Raw genomic sequence first — 21,227 nt, 5'->3', positions numbered from 1 at the left:
CCCATACTTAAAGAGAGTTCCTCCACCCGGCCGTTACCGGTGGATCGGCGTGTTTCCAATGCTTAGTGATTAATCTCTTAGCTACAATAAGGCCCAGTTCAAAAAATCTAGATGTGACTCTGAGTTTCTTGGGTCTAGGATACAGGCCTAGTATGCCTATCTCCCATGTCTGTGGTAGTGTTCTTTCAGTGCTTGTCGCAAGCGCCATTATGACCTCTCTCCAATATGTTTGTAGAGAAGCGCAGAGCCACAGCATATATAGCAAGTCTGCATTCTCCTGCAAGCAGCGGGGGCATGCTAATGTAGTCATGTGAAAGTACGTATTTATTTTATCAGGGGAAAGGTATGCCCTATGTACAATGTATGTTTGTATACGCCGGAATCTGGCATTACATGGTATGTTTGTGGGGGTGGCCAATATCTGGGCCCATTCGCTGTCTGTCCAAGGGGTGCCTCTGTCTGCTTCCCACATCACCCGAAGCTTCGTCAGTGGTTGTGTGGTATGCATCAGCATTGCTTCCGCCAGCCAGTGAATGATATGGGATCCGTTACCCATAACGTAGAGGTACTGTAAAAGAAGGTGTGTTTCTGGTTCGGCATTGACGTCGCCACACGCTGCAGTAAGCGATCTCAGAATAGAAGTGTAGAGTAAAAATTGGCCTGTGCGTAGACCAACGTCGTCTGCTAGACTTTCAAATGATATTAAAACACCCTCAACGTAAAGGTCGCCCAGGGTGTGCAATTCCGCCTCATGCCAGGAAGCCAGCATCTGGGCGGTGACACTCGTCCTGCCTCTCGGCATCCCTAAGAGTGGTATGGACGGAGCATAAGGGGTCGTGATCCTGGTAAGATATAGGCTCCTTTTATAACAAAGATATGCCAGATCAAGGCATGCTTGTGTTGGGCGTGGTGGCCTAGCAATGGGATGAAACAAGTGGTTTATCTGTAATTGGGACCATGGGGGGCTGCATAGTAGCTGTATCCTCTAGACTAACACCCACCAACCACTTTGTCACCCATTGCAGCTGCGCCGCCAGGTAGTACAACTCCAGGTTGGGAACCGCCAGTCCACCTTTTTCAGTAGGGGCATATAGTTTCCAGAGCGCCATCCGGGGTTGGCCCCTGTTCCAAATAAGATCGTGGAGTAGTCGCTCGAGCTCTCAGAAGGTCGCTACCGGGACATAAACCGGGAGGTTGGCAAAATAATATAATAGTTTCGGCAACACCATCATCTTAGTGAGTGCTACTCTACTCATTACGTTCAATGGGAGAGTCTTCCAGAATTGGATCTGTGCCTTGATGGCGGATATCGCTCTGGTCAGGTTACCCTCCAGGATGTAATCAGGGTCCCTATAGATGAATATGCCTAGGTAACGAAATGTGGACGGGTGCCAACGGAGAGGGGAGCCGGTCATGTGAACATTGGGGTCAGGGATTCCGTCCCAAAAGGGGTACCATCCCGACTTGGCCCAATTCACCCGGAGACCCGAGACATCTGCAAAGGAGCAGAGAGTCTCCACAATAGTGACCGGAATATCATGTATGTCCCTCAGATACAGTAGCAGATCGTCTGCATACAAAGAAACTGCGTGTAGGTTGTCCCCTAGTTGGATGCCCCAGCCCATTCCCTCCCCCAGCATTCATGCCACCTGTGGCTCCATAGCTACTGAGAAGAGGAGAGGCGACAAAGGGCAGCCCTGTCTGGTACCTCTGTGCACCCGAACACTCTCCGAGATCAGTCGGCCAGTCCGTATTCTAACAGACGGTTGCGTATATAACAGTCGGACCATTTGTAGGAAGGAATCGCCCAGGCCATACTTCTGTAACACCTCAAATAGGCATGGCCACTCGAGAGAGTCAAAGGTGTACTACTAAACAACCGGATCTGGGCCATATGTCAGTTGCATAACGCTGAACTCTGAAGAGTGTCCGAATGCCATGCTTCGAGTAGGGACAAAGCCATTTTGGTCGACATGTACCAAGGCCCGAACCATATGAGCCAGCCGGGGCGCTATAATGGATGCCAGGTTCTTATAATCCGTATTGAGTAATGCCAGCGGTCTGTATGAGCCCAGTGCCTTCGGGTCCTTACCAGGTTTAGGGAGGGAGACCAGCAGTGCTTCATTTTGTGAACCAGTGAGAGTGAAGGCTGTTAACGCGGTGTTGCACACTTTTAATAATTACGGTAACAGGGTATCCGAATAAGCTTTATAAAATTCAGCCGGTAGCCCGTCGGGGCCAGGGGGTTTTCCCGATGCCAATGAACGTATACTCGCCCAGATTTCATCTAGTACAAGGGGTTCATCAAATTAGTCTCTTTGCTCGGGCGTGAGTTGTGGTAGAGTAATGTCTCCTAAGTGTCTTGTCTGCCCATGTCCTTGGATGTGGCTGTGATATGCGACTTGTATAGAATGTTGTAGTGGGATACGAATTCCCGGTGTATATTCTGTTGGGAGTATATCATAGTGTTCTGCATGGGACTAAGCGAGGTAACGGGCGAGGTAGTGTCTTCTTGTCTGATCAGCCATGCGAGAAGCCTGCCAGCCTTATCCCCCGAGTGATGCGTGCGCGCGGGATGTGCCACGTAATTCAGGCACCTAAGCCTTTCCAACAGTGTAGCGTGGTCTCCTCTACTGCGCACAAGGTGTCTGCTCGAGCCCTCCACTGCCACCTTCTCCTGGGACGCCAGCCCGCCCTCCAGTGCGGTGAGGTCTTTTTCAAGCTGTCGACGCATGCCAGCCTGCATTCCCAGGCAGTTCCCCCTGGTTACTGTCTTGAAAGCGTCCCACTCCACCAACAAGGATGAAGCGGTTCCCTCATTGTCTTCAAAGTATTGTGTAATGGCCATGCCTAGTGTGTCCCTGAACGTCCCGTCCAGTAGCATGTCTGGCTGTAGGCGCCATTTAGGTATTGGGGGCGTGTCGTTATTCCAATCAAATTGTAAGGTGTGGGGGTTGTAATCAGAATGAGTTCTCCTGAGATATTGGGGCTCCGCAATCACTGGTAGAAGGTCAGAAGTCACCAGTATCCGGCAAGGCGGACATGTAACCCGTGGGCACCAGAATAGAAGGAGTACACTCTGTCCCGTGGGTTCCTGTGTCTCCACGCGTTCACCAAGTGCCACCGTCCACCACTGAGCCGCTCATGTCCTCAGCGCCTTCATGGCTGCAGTCGTAGGAGCCGCAGGCAGAGGTTGGAAGGAGCGGTCCATGAATGCATCTAAGACACAGTTATAATCTCCCCCCAGAATCTTCGGGATCCCATGCCAAGCAGCTAGTTGAGTCGACAAAGTATTGAAAAATGAGGCCTGGTCGACATTAGGCACGTAAATTGAAGCAATAATTACTTGCTGTGTGTCCAGTCTACCCTTAACAAGGACATATCGACCCTCCGAGTCAATTATAGAGTCATCAATATGAAGTGGGGTGCCCCGTCGTACCCAGATTAATGTCCCCCTGGCATATGCAGAGTACCCAGTGGCATAAAGTTGCCCCCTCCATCTCCTGCGTAAGTGATTTACATCAGTCCCATGACACATGAGACTCCTGAAGAAGAGCAATTTGTACGTGGTGACGTTTCAGATATGAATAAATAAGTTGCCTGCGGGAGGGGCTATATATGCCTCTCACGTTCCATGTACATATCTTGACAGGGGCCATGGCGTTGTATAGAGGTAGTTGTGTGCATCACGCACATGCCTGTGGACATTCAAACAGGCGGGATATATACGAGGGATAGGAAGGGCTCTCGGGCTACGTGAATATGTGGTATAGGATGTGCATCGATCCAGGTCGTAGCTGGCGGAAACCCAACAGTGAACTAAAACATACAATGCCATAAGGGCGAAAATGCAACATGCAGTCATCCAAACAATACCAAAAAACGACATTACGTCAAAAAAGAAGGGGGGGTTCCCCACGCAGGTAGGATACTACCGCTAGTTCAGAAACACCCAATGATGATGTCTCTCCTCCCCGCCAAGTATGCAGACATCTGGGCTATTATGACTATACAATGAACAAGAGTATGCTATGCATGGATGACCCCTGGGTTCCAGGGTCTAGAGTTATAGCATTTAAAACCATATATATTTGTTCATTCCCGCCCAACCAAGAAGGCCTTGATGTCGACAGGTTGCTGTTCAGCATCGGTCCCAATAAAGCCCTTTACGTTTAGACTTAGAAACTTTTTGGGAAGTTAGTTCTCCTTCAGCAGAGCACAGCAGCAACTGAAATGTGACGGGAAATTAGACGTCTTCTAATTGAGTCTCGTCGCCTGTTGGTTCTCTGAAGGCAAAAGTTAGGAAAAAGTTTCAAAGTCCCAGCTCTTGCTGTTTGGATAAGAGGAGCACACTCTAACACTAGCCACATGTCAGGACCTAGGGGGACACCACTTGAGGCTTAGGACTTACTCCAATAGAGGCCAGCAGAAGGGTCCAGGGCAGGAAAGGTTGGAACTGGGCAGTTACAGGTAGAGCAGCCTCTGGAGTCTTGTTGTGTCCCTGTAGCTCAAACAGGAGGTCAGCTAACTGACCCTTGGAGTCACGTCTAGGGTCCTGGCGCTTCAAGGCAAGCAGGTCCAGTCTTCCTTCAGGTTCTTCAGACAGCAGGGTAGTGCATCTTCTGATTTTCCACTAGTCCAGGGGTGACCTTAGGACAGAACTGGGGTACTACATTTATGCCCAGTGCCAGCCTGTGGGTGTTGGAAACCCCTGGCCACTCCCTAACCAGTGAGGTAAAAGTTCCCAGGGGAAACCTGATCCCCTTTTGCTTCCTGTGTGTTTGACTGTAAACTATCCCACTGTACCCCCCTTCTCCCTAAAACCAATATGGCAGAACCTTTCTTCCCCTGGTCAGAGTTATCTGTGCCCTCCCAGAGGTACGGCTATGGAAATGGGCACACCCTCCCTGTGATCACTCCAAACCTGTTTTTTGGAAAGCCTACCCTCCCATTGGATTTGGAACCAACCTGGCTAGCAAGACAAACGGGAGGCAGCCCTAGGTGTGCGCCACATGGGCCAGTGGCATGGTAGGCATCATTTGGAGCTCAGTAAGAGGCTTGGTACAGTCCCTTCAGGCCATCAAGCTCAAGGAAGAAACCCACCTCTCCACACACAAGACCTTTGTCCACTGTCTGAGAGAAATCCACATCTCACCACAGGGGAGCCATTTAGGAGTAAGGTGACACTGGACACTGGCAGAAGGGCCCATTTGGCTTAGTCAGAAAAAAGAACACTTTCTGAAAGTGCCATTTCTAAAAATAGTGATATAGAAGATGACTTATCCATTTAGTTGGTTTTTAAATTACTATTAATATGAGTCCTTGAATTGTTTTTCTAGCAGCTCCCAAACAAAAACTAAGTACCATAAGTTGTTATAGTGTATCTCACTGTTTTTCTATGGCTGAGCCAGCCTTGCCAAAGTGAACAAGCACTGAGAAAGCCAATAGGCCTGGCGTTGGCCGCCAGCCTTCTGGCAAGTTTTGTTTTGTTATTCCTTACTATTGTGTGGGAATATACCGAGTCCTTATCAATCTAAAAACAAATAATTTGCTCAGTGCAAAAAACACACATTACCATAGTGCCCTCTGGCACTGAAGGGAACTACTTTGTGTGTGGTTGTGTTCCTTGTGAAAGAGCAGCATGCCATACCTCATTGTCAAGTCAGCGAATGGCTGAAGTGGGCTAATGCACGGCCCATTAATGCATGCTGGAGTGGGCGGGACAAAAATGTGAACAACACCAACCACAGACTAATGGATGAAGGGAAGTCTGGCTGAAACCCCTCTAAGTAACTATGTTATACACACCATTTTAGTAAAATTCAAAGGTCTTTGCTAACAGAGACCTAATAAAAAATCAACTGTGCTGGCCCTGGCTGCAAGTCTCTTACCTTTGAGAAAGAAAGGTTTTGTGGATAACCGGTGGCTCTGCAAATAAGTTCCATTTAAATTCACTGTATCTAAACTGACCCAACATTTATATGCTGGAAAGGTATCACAGTGCTGGCCCCCCTGGGCCTAAGTTGGACACCCCCGGAACAGATGGTCAGGCACTATTAATTCTAAACTTGAGTGAGTGTTAGCTACAGTTGGGCAAACTATTTACACAAGACAATTTATACCATTGACACTCAGTTTCACTACAGTTAGAGAATAGTTGAATGCTCCTACTTCAGCACCCTAATCATAGATAGATAGATAGATAGATAGATAGATAGATAGATAGATAGATAGATAGATAGATAGATAGATAGATAGATAGATAGATAGATAGATAGATAGATATGTATTTAAGGAAGGTCTACAAGCACATCACCATATATCTAGCAGATTGATTTTGTCAAACACTCAGCAATAATTATAATCATATATTATCTTTTATAAATACACGCATTCCAAAATTTAATAATACTTATTGTCACAAATTAAATAAAGCATTTTTTCAAAACAACAATAAACTTATATTTGAGTCTTTTTTTGCACTTTATTCAGGCCACAAAATCCAGCCATAGAGCCAACCACAACGGATCTCTGCACTCCAGCTGACGAGCATACAGCTCATAAGCTCTATTGGTGTCAGGGATTCAATGACCAAGGAGACTTACTTAGATTACTTAGATTTTCGGTCAGTGAAGAAGTTGTACATTCAGGTTAACGTGCAATATTGTTTGTAGAGCGACCAGTCGCACTGCATTCCAAAAAGGAAGAGACCCAAGCAACCACTGTATTTTTTCCAAATGTGTTTGAACCACTAATCATGGAGGCTCAGTGACGATGCTTGTAATGGGAAGGTTATAACAGTGTTGTCTGATGAGTCCTCAAGTGTCCCTCATTTCAAGTGACACTCATACATTTGCAGACTCGTAGCCCAGTGGCGGTTGGTGACATTAAAAAATGGTGCGGCATACAGACAAGCTCACAAACACACACACATACAGTCACAATCATAAACACACCCACACAAACACACACAATCAATCACACAGCGAGTTAGAAAGGCAAAATACAAAAAGGTTTCCCTTACCTTGCAGCACGTCCTCACGCTCTCCAGTCCGGGGCTCTGACTCCTCCGAGGATGAGCTGACGTAGGAAGGCAAACTGCACCTTATCCAAAGCAGGCGTTGCTCAGAGCAGCATCTGGATTGGCTGGAGCAGCTTGCCTCAGCGCTCCAATGGGCACTAAGCCCTGTGCCTGCTCTCCAACCCAGTTGTCTGAGATGGCTGGGTTGGAAAGTTAGAATCGCACATGTCAGTTTGGCCGTAGCATGGTAGCCGGCCAAACCTACATGCACAATTCACACTGAAGGGCAAATTCCTCATTGCTGCCAATCACTTGCCAACAATGACGCACTGGCCCACTCCCACACACCGTTCGGCAGAAAGCTAGAAAAGTAAAATGGTAATAAAATCATTTTTATTACCATTTTATTTTTCCAGCTTTCTAGCAGCAGTGTGTGTGTGTGTGTGTGGGGGGGGGGGGTGAGGCTCCTCCGCCCGTATGGAGGCACCGACACCGCTGTAGCCATAAGTATTTTTTTAGGGGGCATGGCCCTAAAAAAATGACCAAACATTAAAGCTGTGCTCTATCAGTGCATCCTTTCTCAAACACTGGTTGCACTACTAAATAATGACCCTCAGAATATCATGGTACAATATGATTGAAGACAGAAATTGAAAGGTAAGTGCATATAGCAGGTGTGTGGAATTTAATAAAATATCCTCTTGTCCGTGGGAAAGTTTGCTTCATAAATCTACTTGTACTGTAATAAAATCCACTTGTCCTTTTGATGCCATGTAGTACGGCCACAAATTATGGCAGCAACATCATTATGTAAGAGCTCTGATATTAGCCTCTTTGATTATGCCAGCGCACATACCATATGGTTTGAATACTAGCACTTCCCTTTTTTGCCACCTTTCTGCAGATCTACATACTGGGGATGGAGGTAGCTATAAGCAATAGTTCCCCATGGTTAGAATGCCCTTTTGAGTCTGTGCAGACCTACTAACCTGTATGTTTTATGGGTTATTCATCAGCTCATCTCTAATCTTTTCCAATTCAGAAAAAGGCTGGAAATTTACTCCTGAAAAGGGGAAAAGTAAAATTTCTTCTAGTGTTGGGGCGAAAAAGTGGTTGGTGGGAAAATGGACTTGTTACCGCTCAACAGATGCATATTTGCTCGTGGTAAAATGCAGATCACAAATATTTTCTAGGAGTATGATTTCCTGACCTACTTCAGTATATTCTTGTGAATTCAGGATAGCCGTAAATCTGCACTAATGCAAAGACCATGGGTGCAATTTTGTGACTTTTTTTAAGAATTGGGCCCCTATTTAGGTCTGGCACTAAGCAAGACCTTTTGCTTTTAATAACATTCTATGTCACTCTATTTACTGGCTGGCTTCATTGTGAGTGACATCATTCTGCTCATTCTGCTCTTTCACAAGTAGTATTTCATCATGCAAAGTCGTTTTGTTCAGTGCCAGGAGCTACTGTGATAATGTGTGTGTTTTTAGAATAAACATATTTTTGCTTTTGCCAATGTTTGTTATAATGATGAGGGCCTGGCAGCTCCTACAACAATACATTTGTGCAAAAACCATGTCAAAACAAAACATGCATTAACAAAACCAAAAGGCTGAAAACCAATGTCATACCTATTGGCTTTGCCAATGCTTTTTATTTCATGTTTCCTATAATTTTGTTGAAACTGCCTACACTGATTTTCCATTATGAGTATTTTTTGGAAATATTAGCATGTATTAACACATTTTACTAAATGATGCTTCCGAGAAATGGTACCTAAAATTTCACCGTAGTTTAGCATTTTTTTTACTTTTATTTTTTTGCATTTTTTTATGAAGATTTTATTTTGAAAGCAAAGAATCCTCAATCATTCCTTCAAAGCTTTCGGATATATTTGCATCTAATCAGAGAGCATCGTGGAAGCATTATTTTCGTAGCTTCATATTGTTCAACTTTGGAAATGTGTACACATTTGTAAACTGGAACCACTGTCAGTAGTGCAGTCTGTACTTACATTTCCTTAGAGCGCTCACCCTAAAAATAAAGGCTTTCTATTAATGAATCATAAATACAAGTACGAACAGTATTTACATAAGGACACAAAAATTACTTTAACTGCAGATAATGCTCTTTCCTGATCTATAATGTGGCTCTGTAATCTGCAGCCAACGGGTTTGTGGTGCAGGAGGTTGGGCCTAGTTCTCTCGAGGACAAATGGCTATAGGAATTCCACACCCCTGATATCGGTAAGTGATTTACTATTCCTAACTCCACATCTGTATTCTTTGAAGATATCTATATTGCATAGGTACATAAATGTGGTGTAAGGTGTTGAGAAACTATACATACTTACCTGTCGATCTGTTTGATTCAATATTCTTACTTAATATTCTGTGCTATTGATAGTCTTGTTGCGATATTCAGATGCACACTATTGGATTCTACGTGAAATAATATGTGAATATGTGGATTACTTTATGGTATATATTAAAGCACAATCAACTTTTCACAGTCCACCTTTAAATCCTATCAATCAGAGGGGATTTAAAGTGGAAGGGTGCAAAGTAGGCTGACTCACAACTTTTTGCATTTTCCAAACCGTTCAAGCTTTGTGCAATGCAAACCTTCTCAAGTCCTGTTTTTTTAAAACAGTGAGCTGGCTTCAGCTCAGAGATCTCCCTCCCACACCTCTTACATTAGTTGGCGGATGTCCAACCTGGGACATTCTGCATCAGGAAAGCATCACACCAGGAAGGCCCAAAAGGATAAACCCTATCTCATGTAAATTTAGGAAACTTCATCTGTTTCATAAAGTGTGGAGATTCCCTATTCCGACCAACTTTGTAAGTAACGTTTTAAATTAACTTGCCGTTAATTGAAATAACTTTACAGAGAGCTTGGAGCATATCTATCAAGAACATTGTGGGAAGTAAGTGGTAACCATGTGTTGTAAATATTTTAGGGCTGCAACAAGGGTGAAAACAAAAAACGGATTTAAATGTCAATTTACAGGAGAAGCTGGGATGGTCCCATAATGAATTTCACTATAACGCTATGAAAAAATGATAGATAGTTCAATTGGATGTCATCAAAAGCACCAGTCAAAACTTTACCGACTTGAAGCAGGCTTTGACATTGGCATACAACCATCATGGTAACTGGTAGATTGTGCGAAAGGAATTGTACAATGGGAGACCTTCTTAGACATCGATCAGCAAGACAGGTGTGCATCAAAAAGGATAGGCGATTGTGTGAGCCTGTAATGGGTCCATTTCAGGCCTGTGGCCTGGCTGAGGACACTAGTTCCATCTCCAGTTAAAGGTGCCACAGATGGGCAAGCAGCAGCAATGCCTCTAATGCTATTAGTGGTGGTTTCGTGGTTTGCATCTAGGTTCCTGTCCTATGATAACATCTCTGTTTGAAGCTGCTTGCATTTGAGCTCCCATTAGGATGCTACAGAGCCCTCCACTTATACAATTATGGACATGCTCTACTCTTTCACATGCAGTGGACTCCTTGCATAGAAACTTGAAAGTGGCACCTTCTATGGAGCTAGCATTGTTTGGAAGAGCATGCACTTTGCTGGGTGGTGAATGTAGAAAGCATGGAAGCCTTCCATGTGTATTAGGAATAGAAAATATTAAATTGCAGAGGGGTTGTTCGGCATTACTATAGGTGCAGATAAAAGTCAAGCTTCATGTTATGAAACAGTTAATGAGACTGCTGTATTTAAATGTAGATTAGAAAGCCAAATCACCTCCTTAATGGAACCTGGACTTCTCAGCAAGTAGGTTTCACTTTTCAGCGACTATATCAGCAAATGTAGACATAGCTGATATGCATGAAAAGAGAAGGTGTCAGCGCTTCTCACCAAGAGCAATTATAGTAACAAATAACAAGTGGGTGCCATTGTTAAGAAAATTGTAAAAAGCAATGTTGATGAAGTAACAATGAATTGACCGTATTATGATTTTAAAGACCACTATGCGAGGTGATTTTTGGATCTTACACTAAGATCCCATTTAGAAAATAAAGTGCAAAATTGTGCTTTGAAATAACATTGAGCCAGGTCTATTCGCCCAAAAATAATAAGCTATAAATTTCACTTAAAATCGTGTACGTAGCTCTCATTTTTCTCCTTTAGGCTCTCTATTCTTTCTCTATACTCGCCCAATCTCCTAATCTTTGACCCGGTTGCCTTACTAAATCTTTTCCCCACTATCCCTTTCTGTTTGCTGCTGCATCTATCTTCCCATACCTGCCTCTTCTGCTATCTATCTTGTTCTTTATATTTACTGTCCTTTCTGGCACCCAATCTTCTCTCCTTTTCTAGAACCTCTTCTCTTTATCGTCTCTTCTATCTTCTTTGTACTTCTCAATATTGTTTATTCTCTCTCTAACCCTCTTTTCATTAGACCATGCATGACAACTGAAACTTTCTGTTGGCTGTGCATGGCTATTTGCAGCCCCTGCCACCTTTCTCGGACAACTGTGCTTTTCTCTGTTCCTCAGTCCCAGATGCCTACCATCCTGGGGGCCTCCTGGAACTGGAGAAGTCCACTACGATCATGGAACAAAGAAGTTAGTGCAATGTGGGCATCATATTCCTGCAGTTTGTTGTCAATTCTTATTTGGAAGGACATCAGACTGCATGGATTTGTTGGTTTTTATCTGCTTTAGGGGAGACGACAACACATTGATGCCCACCACACTACTTTCACAGAACGGTGGACTCCAACGTGTCCTCCATAGTACTGGGAAAAAGAAATTCTGGTAAAAATACACCCCAAAAATTATTTTCCAAAATCAAAATCGGCAGGCAATGAAAAAGCTTCTCACGCGTCCCAAATTTGATAAATTCTTTTTGCTGTATTGCGCAAAACGCCATGCGCACCGATGTCACACAGCAAAGCAAAAGTGAAGCAGACTGCACTAATGGAATCTGCAGCGATCCACAAATGTCCTACTGCACAGCTTTCCTACACTTCTCCCTATAAAAATAGTAGCCCGATTGTGTGACTGCGCTGTCGCCCGAGAAAGGAAAGGCTTCAAAAGGTCCTTATGACACAAGCAAAGATTACGATTTTGCATTGCAAATTGACCAGTTCTAGTGATGCGGGTAGCTGCGGGATTTAGGTCAGGGCTCGGTCAGCACCCTGGGAAACTTGTCAGGCTGAGAAATTTCTGACAACAAGCTACCTAGGGTAGTCTGTAGTGGTGTAACCTGGGTGGATCCGAAAACTCTTTCTTACCCAGCGATCCTGCGAACACCAAACTTTAGCTAAATCACATATTTTCTTGGTATTTCTGTGATGGAAAATTTCAGAAGCTGTGAGAAGCCATAAAAATTTTTCCACCCTGCGTTCTCACACGTCTCCCAATAATGATGCTACCCCAAATCTTTACCGGATATTATCCACTTAGTACGTTAATTACCTATGACCTCATAACTGCAATTTATTTGCTATGACCAGAAATGAGACAAATAAAGTACAATTTTAATTGAATCAATCAACTTCAAAAAGAATATTCATACTACACACCTCTTAAATTAAAATATGCAAAAATTAGAAAATGATAGTCTATGTTCTGTGGAGATGCCTACAGAGGTCAATTATAACACAAATACTTTCAGCCTCAGATGCCCCGATTATGGTTTCTACAATATTTTGTTCAAGGAGATGAATCCTCAGCATGTTTAGCCTGGCAGGGTTATCTAGATATTAAACCATCTTTGAAAGATTGTGTGCTATAGAAGCCCTTTGTGACGTGACAGGCTATATTGGGTCATTTCAGACTTACACTATTGCTTGTTAGGGTTAGGCCTGTGTGTGAAATTCTGCTCCGCTCACGGAGTTTGCAGAGTTTTTCCCTCTTCACTTAGCGCGCAGAGTTCTGAAAAACTCTGCTTTGCTATGCGGCGCTTTTTCCTCGTTCGTGCTTGCCAACGTTTAGTTGGCAAGCGTGAATGACGAAAATCTTACTCCAGATCACCTCCCAGCGAGATTTTGCAACGCAGGCGGTCTTGGATGGTCGCTACCACTCGCGTTGAGAAACCTTATGCTCGTATTGCGGAAGCTGCCACTCGAGGAGAACATCTACTCGAGCGGTTGAAAGAAGCAGTGCTTTCTTGCACTGCACATTGTGAGACAAACACCCAGCGCTAAAAATCAGTGCAAAGGGCGTGACATAACGCACTCCATATAGCGGACCTCTGCGAACTCTGCCCAGGCCTAGTGAGGGTATTTGCTGTTGTCTGCACCAGGCACATTAACCTAACAAACTATCAGATTTCTGCAAACAAAATAACAATCTGTAGAGCAGATACGTTATCTCAACAGGCTATATTTTACAACAGTCCAGTGTAGGCTGGAACAATGTCAGACAAACGTAAGTCATATCTATCTTGTGATAACTCTGCCATAACACACTAGGTTAATCAAAGCACCATGCTATATTGGAATCTGGAGTTTCCTGATTGAACACTGCTTGAGAATGGCTGGTAGGTTCAGATAGTGACAACCACTTATGTGTCAGGAATAGGAATTGCCATGAAAGTTGCTGGCTTAAGAACAATATGACCCTATATGAAAGGGGAGAAGGGAGTTCAGCTAATGCCCATTGAATTATTGGCCCCTCAAATTAGCTACTCACACACAATGCCTTGGCATACCATGGGGTTCCATCATCTCTCCCCTATTATTCAACATCTACCTAACCCCCTTACGAAGCCTGTTTTAATCAATCAACCTCACCTGTAACAACTATGTAGATGACACCCAAATCATTTTTTATAAAGTATAGACTGAAAGATCTCTACAATTTAAAACTTGATGATTGCCTTCGGACCATAAACACACGAGTGATGAATAACCATCAAAAGCTAAATACTGCAAATACAGAGCTTATGACCTGCAGGCAATGACAAAAATACCAGCTTACTCCCACATGGCCTAAGGAACACGAGCCCCCCCCCCCCCAACAGCGTCAAGAGAAATCAGAAACCTAGGTGTAACCATGGATTCAGATCCATATTTGACACCACATGTTATAAAACAAAGTGCTTTCGACACAATGAAAACACAACGCTGCATCCTCCCACATGTTGGATATCAACAGAACCTGCAACCAACCTCACACGCGTAATATCCAAGCTTCACTATGCCAACAGCCTATACCTTGGCGCACCCGCATTTATCATACGAAAAATACAAAATGCTACTGCAAGACTTCTTCTTGTCCTTTACACAAGATAAACACATGACTCCAGTCTTCCAATCACTCCAAAGGCAACTGACAGCAATAAGGGCAAAGTTCGAAGCACTTTGCATTGTACACAGAGCCTCCAAGGAAGTGGACCGTTATACCTGTAAACTAACTTCAAGCAATAAAAACAAATCAGGGTACTGCGCTCCAGGCTTGCACCACTTACGATCATACCTTTACCATAAGAAATCCATTGGAGGCCCTGTTTATCAGAAAAAGCTGCCAAGCTCTGGAATATACTACCAGCCGGCATTCTGTGCACCCAGAAACATATGCACTTCAGTAGACAGTTGAAAACATGGCTATTTCCAAGACAACTGCACCACCCTACATCCTGGCAACAGAGCCTGGAAAGAGAGTTGCACCCACAAGCTCAATCTTTAGCTTACAATCAACAGATTGGAAACAACTCAACCAGCAAACTACTTTTGAAAAACAGGTTTGCTAAGTAGGGCAGCCCTATGCTCAGCCTAGGCATTACATAGTTATGTAAGTTAACACGTCACATTTCTGGCCCACACTAATAATACCATAACACTCAGAGGTCAGTAGCCAACTGAAACCTATACCTCTTACATTCAATGAAGGCATATATGTAACGAGGGTTGTTCATCACCAGGACTGTGAAGCCAATAATTCAGCCACCACTAAATGAACAGGCATAGAATAACTGAGGAGCTCTGTCACGCACTATGGGACTTCAATCTAGTCCATGACTGCAAAACCCAAATATCTATGCATTATAAATGCTTCTTTAATCCTGACAATGACTTTCAGATGTGGGATATTAGGAACAATGCACATCCCAGCAAATCTTTCCACTTCTCTCTCCCTCCAACAATGCCAGTTCTGGTCCAGGACTATACATCAGGGGCACATTTATGTCGCACAGGTGTTTGCATCGCGTTTGTGGTGCAGCCCTGAAGCAAAATAATCTGGGGTATTTACTAAACCATTTAAAGCCACTTTGCGTGGCTCTGCGTGGTTTAGTAAATACAAAGTAATGCAAGGCAGCACATATGACTGCCTTGCGTTAATAAGGTGTTCCATGGGTGGAACATGGACGTTCCCAAGCATCAACCTATGGATTTTGGTGCCTTCCCAGATTTAGTAAAGCTAGCAAACCTGGGAATGTGTCAGAATACTACACCTTCCCCATTGAGGTGTAACTAGGAGAAATATTTGTAGTCCTCCATGTTGCTTCCTCATTCTTTGTGTGCCGCATTTTGAATCTCGAAGGATTGTTCTTGTGCAGGAAGGTGTCCCTTCCTGCACAAAAACAATCCTGCTCGTAATACAGGTACCCTTTCACCAGGGCTCAAGGGTGCCTGCATTGGAGCTCGGCAGCACACAGTGCACCATCGCTAGGAGACAGCAGAAATGCAACACATCTCTGTAACTATAACATAAGTATTTGTAAAGCACACGTTTCCCCCATCGGGGTTTCTTGGCACTGAATAACAGATGCTTATTGTTACCCAACGGTACTCATTTTATCGACCTCAGATGGATGAAAGGGTGAGTGGACTCGCCGGGAGGTCGAACACAGGCCCCTGCAGTGGATGAATTAGTCCACTGAGCCACGCAGTCCTGGCACATTTCTGCTGTCTGCCTTTCACGCAACACAGCACAGATAGTTGCCTTGCTGTGTTGCATTGCGTGAAATAGAAGTAAATCTGCGCCAACTTTTCTCATTGGCCAACCCAGTCAACTAATCAGCTAAGCTGACCTTCATCATAAGAAACACCATGAAGGGACCTGCAGAGCTGTTCAAAGCTGCCAGCGCCTTGAAAATCCATAAATTGTGCATCTGTATCTCTCACACCTCAACATCCACCAGACTGCTACGTGCTGTGTCTCATAACACGATAACCATGCCTCAGTGGTCATTACGCATGACATTGAAACACTTCCCACATAGGATCACAAAAAAAGACAACGCCCTTCCAACCACACACCACCCTATATGGTGCAGCTTGCTTCCCATATAGGTAAGTGTTTCAGTGCCACACATAGGGGTAGTAAGTGTTATACAAGTCTGCAATACAATATAATACAATATTTATCATTTGTGCATCACCAAGATTTGCTTTGTTTCCATCACACTTCAAAATGATAACACAAAATGTGCTTCATTTGTGCTTTTATAACTGCTAGTAGATGTCGAAATATTTGTACAGTTCGTTTACAGGTATTTAAAGGTTTTGTGAATTAGAAACAAATTGACATTCTACAGTACAGCACCCCCTGTACGCAAGGCCACCAAAATGGCGCAATTTTGCAACAACAGTATTTTCCGCATAATTATAATTTTACCACATTTTCCACATATTCCATCTGCTGCATAATTTACAGTTTTAACGAAAAAACCCATTTTGTTTCTAGCTCAAAAAGATCAAAAGTTACTAAAACTGAGACAACAGGTTCTGCCATTGAGAGGAAGGCCCTTTGCAAAGGTTGACTGGTCACTTTTCAGTTACTTACAGCTGTATTAGTATGAGGAACTGAATGAAGTAAAACATTTGCCCAGACAGTGCTAATGTGTAAACATAACAATGTCATACATTGATACTACCACAAAATGTGTTGCATTAAGCCCCATGATTTGTATCTTTTGCCACATAATTTAGTCAACATTGCCCTCTAATTTAGGCTTCCCCTGCAGCATAATTTCAGCGGCTCAGTCTATGCCCCAGAGAGATTGCCACATTGTTCACTTTACAACCTCCTCTCACGTTGCAGTCAAAGAATGAAAAGTAAACAACATCTCCACTTTAAAAGAATATGCAGCTATTTGTCAGAAGACATAGCCTGAAATTACACCTGTCATGGTTCACAGAACAAATGCAGCACGATAAAAACTTACTTTAAAGGCATGTATTGTTCATTCATCTTCTGAACTTCTCCCGCACCTCTATACTGTACCAGCTGCTTCGGTGATTGGGGGAGGGGACCACACGAGCCCTTCCCTCCATAAAACCCCTTCAGGTGATCAGATTAACAGTAGAATGCTGCGCCACTATTTTTGGAAGGCAAGAACTACTCTAGTGGGGATTTTGGGTTACTGTACTCATCTCACAGTTTGATTTTTTCCATCACTTCCTGTGTTGTCAAAAGCTGTGCTGCTATTTAGTGCTCACTCCTGAAGAAGTTGAAAAGCTCGAGAGCAGGATCGGCAAAGTCAGAACCCCTTAACTGAGCCCTACAGACTTCGTGGGGGTGTCTGCATATCTGCGTTACCCGTAGTTTCAATAGCTAGAGTATAGTGCACCAACGTGCGCGCGCCCCCGCGCGGAAGTGCAGTGGACGTTTACATTGTGAATAAGTTTATACGTAATACACCCGTACTTACTTGCAATGAGGCTGCAGATAGCGCGTGCCAGGAAAAGGCTGCTCGCCCTCACCTTCATAGCAAGAGCTCTGGAGATGAACACTACTCCCAGCGCTGCTTGCTTCCGCCCGCGAGCACTGCCTTATATTTTTCAGAACCGAAACTCAATATGTATGAGTCAATGGGATTTATTTTGTTATTTTAGTGACTACGAGCGGGATTGGAAGGGGCGGCGGCCGCTGGAAATTCCCATTCTTCCGCTCATTGTCTTTCTTTCTGGTAATTCAATAGCTAACAAGGATTCAGATTGCTATGTCTGAGATTTTACATAATTTCGGTGCAATTATGACATTTCAACGGCTATGAGTGACACTTTCTCGGCTTCTCGCATGCAAAATCAACACACTAAAAGTCGCATATTAACGGCCTCCGCGGCAAACAGCATCGGGCATTAATTCAGGGGGTGGGGGGGGGGGGCGCGAAGGAGGCGGCCGGAGGGGCACACTCATAGCCGGGCGGCAGCCGGAGCGCTTAAAAGTATGTTGGGCGGCTCGAGAAAACTAGCGCCCAGAGACTGCGGGGCAGGCGCACAACGCCCATTCCGCTCAAAGGTCTTCAGACCCCCACCCTCAAACCTGTGTCAGCCCGGGCTGACACAGCTTCCCGGGGTGGCGACTGTCTTATTGCAGCCGCACCTGAGTACTTCACAGATTTTTAAAAGACAATTAACTTGTTAACGAGGCTTTGTTGTGTGTTCACCCCTTCTGAGAGCCACTGCATCTCCACTCTGCACCCCCCCCCCCCCCACCCCGAAATGTTCTAGGCTCTAGTTGTGCCTCTGCTGTGACGTGTCGCTGCAGAACTTCGACTAACCTGACTGACCCCGTGCTAAACGCTATTATAATTTTGAGTGACATTATTAAAACTCTCCAGAGGCACGTGCACTGCCTCAGACTGACACTACTAGTAACTTACTTACATTGGAAGACGAGCTGCAGCACTGCGGTTTACTGGAGGTCAAGTTTGTGGCTAAAGGGCTTTCAGGAATCCTGCCATGGTGCATTCCACAAGTCCGTGGAGTTGGGTCCCAGCGGTCGCAGGGATTATTCATGATTACATTTAAAAAACCGCATGGCGGTGCAAGCAGTGCCATGGCATTGCCGCAGACTCCCACAAACTTTACGTGACTGCTTGTGTACTGCAGCGCAGTCACAGGGATTTACTTCTTATTTGTCTCATGTCTCAAAGCCTGCCGGAGCAGCGCTCTCGCAAGGGCGCTGTCACTGAGTCCAGCTAGTTTCAGCATAGCAGCGCGATGGCTTCACACAGCTGAGGCAGGCGGCCAGGCGCTATGCCTATTATACGTGGCTTTGCATTTCAGTGTGGTGATGGAGACCACACTGAAATGCGTTAGTCTAAGGCCTGATGAGTGGTACTTGGCAGGGCTGCTAATTGGCGCGCGGGCATTCCCCATGTCTGGGAAACCTCAAAAAAGGCTAAAGGGGCTGGGGCCATGCAGTACTGCCTAACCACTGGGTATTCCTCTTAACTACTTAAGAGTCTTCTTAAGAGTATGAAAACTACAGCTTTTGATGTTGGAAAACGGATGAAAAATCCCACCCTCAGACCCAGCCTACTGCTGCAAATGAGATTCAGAGCAACTTCCCTTCACCGAATATTCAGTGATTCCCCCTCAGCAGAATGGATGTGGTGCCTCAGAGTCCAGACAGATTTTTCCCTCCTCCCCCACAGTCTTGCCCCAGCCCCACCCATACTACTCTGTGGCAGCTGTCACTGCTTGTAAGATTTCACAAATCAATATCTTTTTCCACATCTCACCCCACCCCCACAGATGCATGGTTGCTGTCATGCATTTTAGTAGTGTGTAGAATTATTTTGTGACATTCACTAGAGAACTTTTTTTTCACAACTCAATTTTATTGTTGAAAGCCGATACAGATCCGACGTCATATTGAGCGCAGCAAAAGGTAATGATAAGCAGCATTGATTTCAACATTTTCCATAATAAAATATCCGTGTTGGTGTAAAAAGCACATTACAGAGAAAGGAGAAAATAAAATTTTAACCACAAACAATAGTGCAATAACAATATTGCTGGAGGCCTCCAATGATCCAAGATGTGTAGGTCGATGCAATTTAATACATACATATCTTAGGTCAACATCCATAGCGTAGCAAAATACCATTAACCCAACAATTCTTCGATAGCAGAGACCAAAGGAGGAGGATCTAAGTCTAGTCCCCTGTAATCTGCCCACTGCTTCCATATTGCTGAAAAAAACGGGATTTCTAGACCCATACCTCTAGAGAACATTATTAACACAAAAATTATGAGATAAGTACGATAACTGTCTAACATGATGAAATATATTTTTCGAAACAATTTCAGACATTACCTACAGTACAGAATCATTTTTCCAGGAAATTATATCAAATGAAATTAAAAAAATAATTCTCCCAAAATATGGAACTACCTTCTATGAATAGTGCAGCAGCTTTACGTCGTGACAAGGTGAACAAGCTGTTGTCCATCATAGCTGTTAACATGACCTTATCATATGACACTGTTATCCAGAACTGCTTTTTAGCCAATCAAAAAAGATCTCAGGCCTACTAATTAAATGCCGTTCAGCAATGAAACATGCCTCGGACATTGCCGACCTAATCATGAATCAAGACACAGACGTGGCTATCCTAACTGAAACGTGGCTATCTGAATCATCCTCCCATGCCTAGACCTGCTGGTGACTCCGAACTATAGCATTGTACGTCTAGGTAGACTAAACACAACGATATCCACAGATCAAACATCACCACCTCTAAAATTCTCGCAGACCCTATAGATTCATGTGAATACCTGAGGCTCACAGCACAATTCACAGACAACTAAGTGTACAAACTACACGCATTCTATCACCCCCTAGGCAATAACCTAACTTTCATAGAACATCTAATGGAAATCATTACAACTAACTCAGAACCTCTCACCAATGATATTTTTCTTTTCTAGGAGACTTCAATCTTCACTGGAACAACATCCAAGATAATCAGGTCAGCATTCTGAAAGAATTCCTAGCCGACCATTCACTAATACAGCATGTACACTACCAACACACTCTAAAGGAGCTACATTAGACTGGATCATCGCCAAAGAAAATGTGATCCAAACAATCTGAATCGTTCCTTGTGACTGGTCCGATCACCAATACATCACCTTCCAAATAGCCAAAATAAAGAAAACAACATCGCAACCAATCAAACCCAAACATTGGGTTAGAGACACGAGAGACCTGAACTCAGAGACCCTAAAAATACAAGGCGAGAAAGAACTCCAACCCCCCTCTGAACTAACGGACGTCAACGAGTTTACAGAGCACTACAATCAGACGATATCCAAAATAATTGACGACATTGCCCGCTAAAACTTAAAAGAATACAGATCAAAGATAAAAATCCTTGGTTCAACAGATCACTTAATGAGGAAAGATGTAGACTCAGAATACCCCCACTTAAAATAACTAAGAATGATCAGAAAAACCTACAATAAAAGCGTACTTAAATCAAATTTTTTTTTTTTTAAAT

General features: G+C 44.0%; 1 protein-coding gene across 2 annotated transcripts in view; it reads right to left on the bottom strand.

The window, feature by feature from the left end:
* The window catches only part of LOC146801706 (nectin-3-like), a 58,592-nt gene extending 40,817 nt beyond the window's left edge, over nt 1-17,775 (bottom strand). The window contains exon 1 of one of the 2 annotated variants that reach the window (XM_085621167.1): nt 17,646-17,775. In XM_085621167.1, the coding sequence (XP_085477293.1) occupies nt 17,646-17,703 (58 nt within the window). In that variant the 5' untranslated portion in view covers nt 17,704-17,775. Of the gene's footprint in view, nt 1-17,159; nt 17,595-17,645 lie in introns of those variants that run through there. The other variant, XM_085621168.1, reaches the window with a different exon arrangement.
* Between the last annotated feature and the right edge of the window lie 3,452 nt (nt 17,776-21,227).

The sequence above is a fragment of the Triturus cristatus genome, chromosome 8 (assembly GCF_964204655.1).
Source record: "Triturus cristatus chromosome 8, aTriCri1.1, whole genome shotgun sequence".
In the NCBI taxonomy this organism is placed as follows: Eukaryota; Metazoa; Chordata; class Amphibia; order Caudata; family Salamandridae; genus Triturus; species Triturus cristatus.
Note: the sequence above shows the minus strand (reverse complement) of the source record. Positions and strands in the feature narration are given on the sequence as shown.